Source organism: Rhagoletis pomonella, unplaced genomic scaffold, assembly GCF_013731165.1.
Source record: "Rhagoletis pomonella isolate Grant_MI unplaced genomic scaffold, Rhpom_1.0 Rhpom_scaffold_00003, whole genome shotgun sequence".
Lineage (NCBI taxonomy): Eukaryota > Metazoa > Arthropoda > Insecta > Diptera > Tephritidae > Rhagoletis > Rhagoletis pomonella.
In genome coordinates this window covers 73,523,120-73,525,420 of record NW_023458557.1, presented here as the reverse complement: position 1 = coordinate 73,525,420, position 2,301 = coordinate 73,523,120, and the positions used below count along the sequence as shown (strand labels likewise).

Below are 2,301 nucleotides of genomic sequence, written 5' to 3'. Positions count from 1 at the left end.
AAAAACTGGCGCGTAGTATGATTTACAATAACCGCCTTCGATCCGCCACTTCTCAGCTCGATTGAGTCCATCTCTGCTAGCTTAACTAAAAATGTGTATGTGAAAGCCACACCAAAGTTAGCTAGCAGCGAGGAACGTTGGCGAGTGTGGCTGTACCTCACTAATTTTGTTTGGTTCGCCACTCGCGAATCGAAGGCGGCCGGCCATTGTTTCCATTCGCATGAACTTTTGTAAATAAGTTATTCATTTTGCTATTTAGTATTAATTTTCTATTATACCCATTTTAGACAACAAAACCGCTTCCCGTCTATACAACATCCCCAAGGATGCTAAGGTTGAAGACTCAAACTGCGCCAATACCTCGCAATCGATCCACATTACTTGGGGTCCAGTTGATGCCGTACACTCCATGGTCTTGCAATTCGATTTGGTTAACAAATCTAGTGAATTGAAGCAGATCTACTTTACCTTGCCACTCACCAGCGATCACTTCCCCGACGCCAAGGGTATGTGGCAGCGCAATTTTTTTTAACGCTACATACTTGATTACAAATTTTCCTTTTAGATAACCAAACCATTCAGTTGATTCACACTGGCGATGATTTTATCACACCCATCAAGATGTCATACCACTGCACACGTGCACAAAAATTCAATTTGACTGAGGTAATGCAGGATACTAAGGTCATTGGCACCATCAATTTGAGCAATGTACAAACGGAGGCATTCATCACCGACAAGCGTGACACCTTCTCCAATGCCATGGATTGTGATGGACCTAAGACCATGGATATTGTGCCTATTGCCGTAGGCATTGCAATGGCTGCACTCATATTGATTGTATTGATCTCGTACTTGTGTGCGCGCCGTCGTTCCACATCGCGTGGTTATATGAGCTTCTAAGAGGGGAATATTCTGTTTAGTAGTGAAGTTTAGGCAGAGAAGCGCCGAGGAGGAAGCAAAACGAGGAGGCGTTAGTGGCAGTATGCATATTCGTAGGCATAGGTGGGCGCGTAATTTTTCAGGGGGTTTGGAGATTTATATGCGCATTGGGAAAATTTGTAAAAATTTGTTTTACTTTGAAAATTTTGTTTTCGGGAGAGAATCAGTAAAAAAGATTGAAATGCCGAGTTTTGATTTACTTTGTCACGGTGCAGGAGGGAGGAAGAAATAGTGAAAGAAACAGTTATTTAATATATTCAACTAACAAATATAGTAATACAATTGTCAAAACAAATGCAAAAAGGAAAAACAAAAACCAGCGTATAAAAATAAGCACCGTAAATAGCAATTTTATTCCAACAGACTTTTAACGAACACTTTAGAACAGGTACAACATTAACAAAAAACAGGGCGCAGTTGTTACACACCAAGTATATCACACGTGTCAATGCGTCTAGCGGTATTTTAGTTGCCGCCGCGCGAGCACTGTGGTTTAAAATTAGTTTTTCAAAAACTTTCTCTTGCTATGTATTAGTTTTTATAAGTTTTACTCTAAACGATTTGTTGCACATATCCTTTGTTAACTCGAACTTTATATTTGAAACGAATATTTTTGTTCAGAAAAAGTTAGTAACTTTCGTTGCTAATCTTATTCAAACGCCTTCTTTCTTATATACATTTGCATGTATGGACACGTATAAATGCATCCATAAATAAATTTTTTTTTTTTATAGCCCTACAATAAATGCAATAGCCTAGAACCCGAATAAAAAATTATGTCTTACACAAAAACGTTCATCGATCAAACAACAAATGTATATTTATCAGTAAAAAAATACAGCATATTGTAAAGTAAACAAAAAAATCAATAGTATTTATAATTACTTACTGCTATACTTTAAAATAAACGATTCTATTATTCTTTATACACATGCATACACATACTTTAATTTATATCCAATTGGCTAAACATTATCTCTAATTAACTACTTCCATGTAATATTTGAAGTATGTATAAGATATTTTGATTTCAATATACATTACATATATATAAATACGATAAATAGTTTCCATTGCATCTGGTTGCATATCGTTTTATATACAAAATTTTATACGCCTGAGTAAAAAGGATACAATTTATGAAAATTATATTTAAAATTAGGTACTTGGTTTGTAATTCGATTCAATTTTTCATTATAAAAACTTGGCCTTAAATAAAGTGAGGTAACTGAGAAAAATAATTCAATTTTTAATTAATTTCACACATAGATTGTCGAAAATTATTTGGCCACCATAGCTGATTAGTTAAAAGTATGCATCCAATCCGTTCGGTTATCAAATCAGAAATAATTACAGCAA

At 35.2% G+C, this 2,301-nt stretch overlaps 1 protein-coding gene across 1 annotated transcript in view; it reads left to right on the top strand.

Moving 5' to 3' along the window:
• The window catches only part of LOC118735501 (cell wall integrity and stress response component 4), a gene marked incomplete in the record, with an annotated part of 13,935 nt that extends 12,774 nt beyond the window's left edge, over window positions 1-1,161 (top strand). The window contains 2 exon segments of the mRNA XM_036465297.1: window positions 288-506; window positions 566-1,161. Of these exon segments, the coding sequence (XP_036321190.1) occupies window positions 288-506; window positions 566-903 (557 nt within the window).
• Window positions 1,162-2,301: the final 1,140 nt, after the last annotated feature.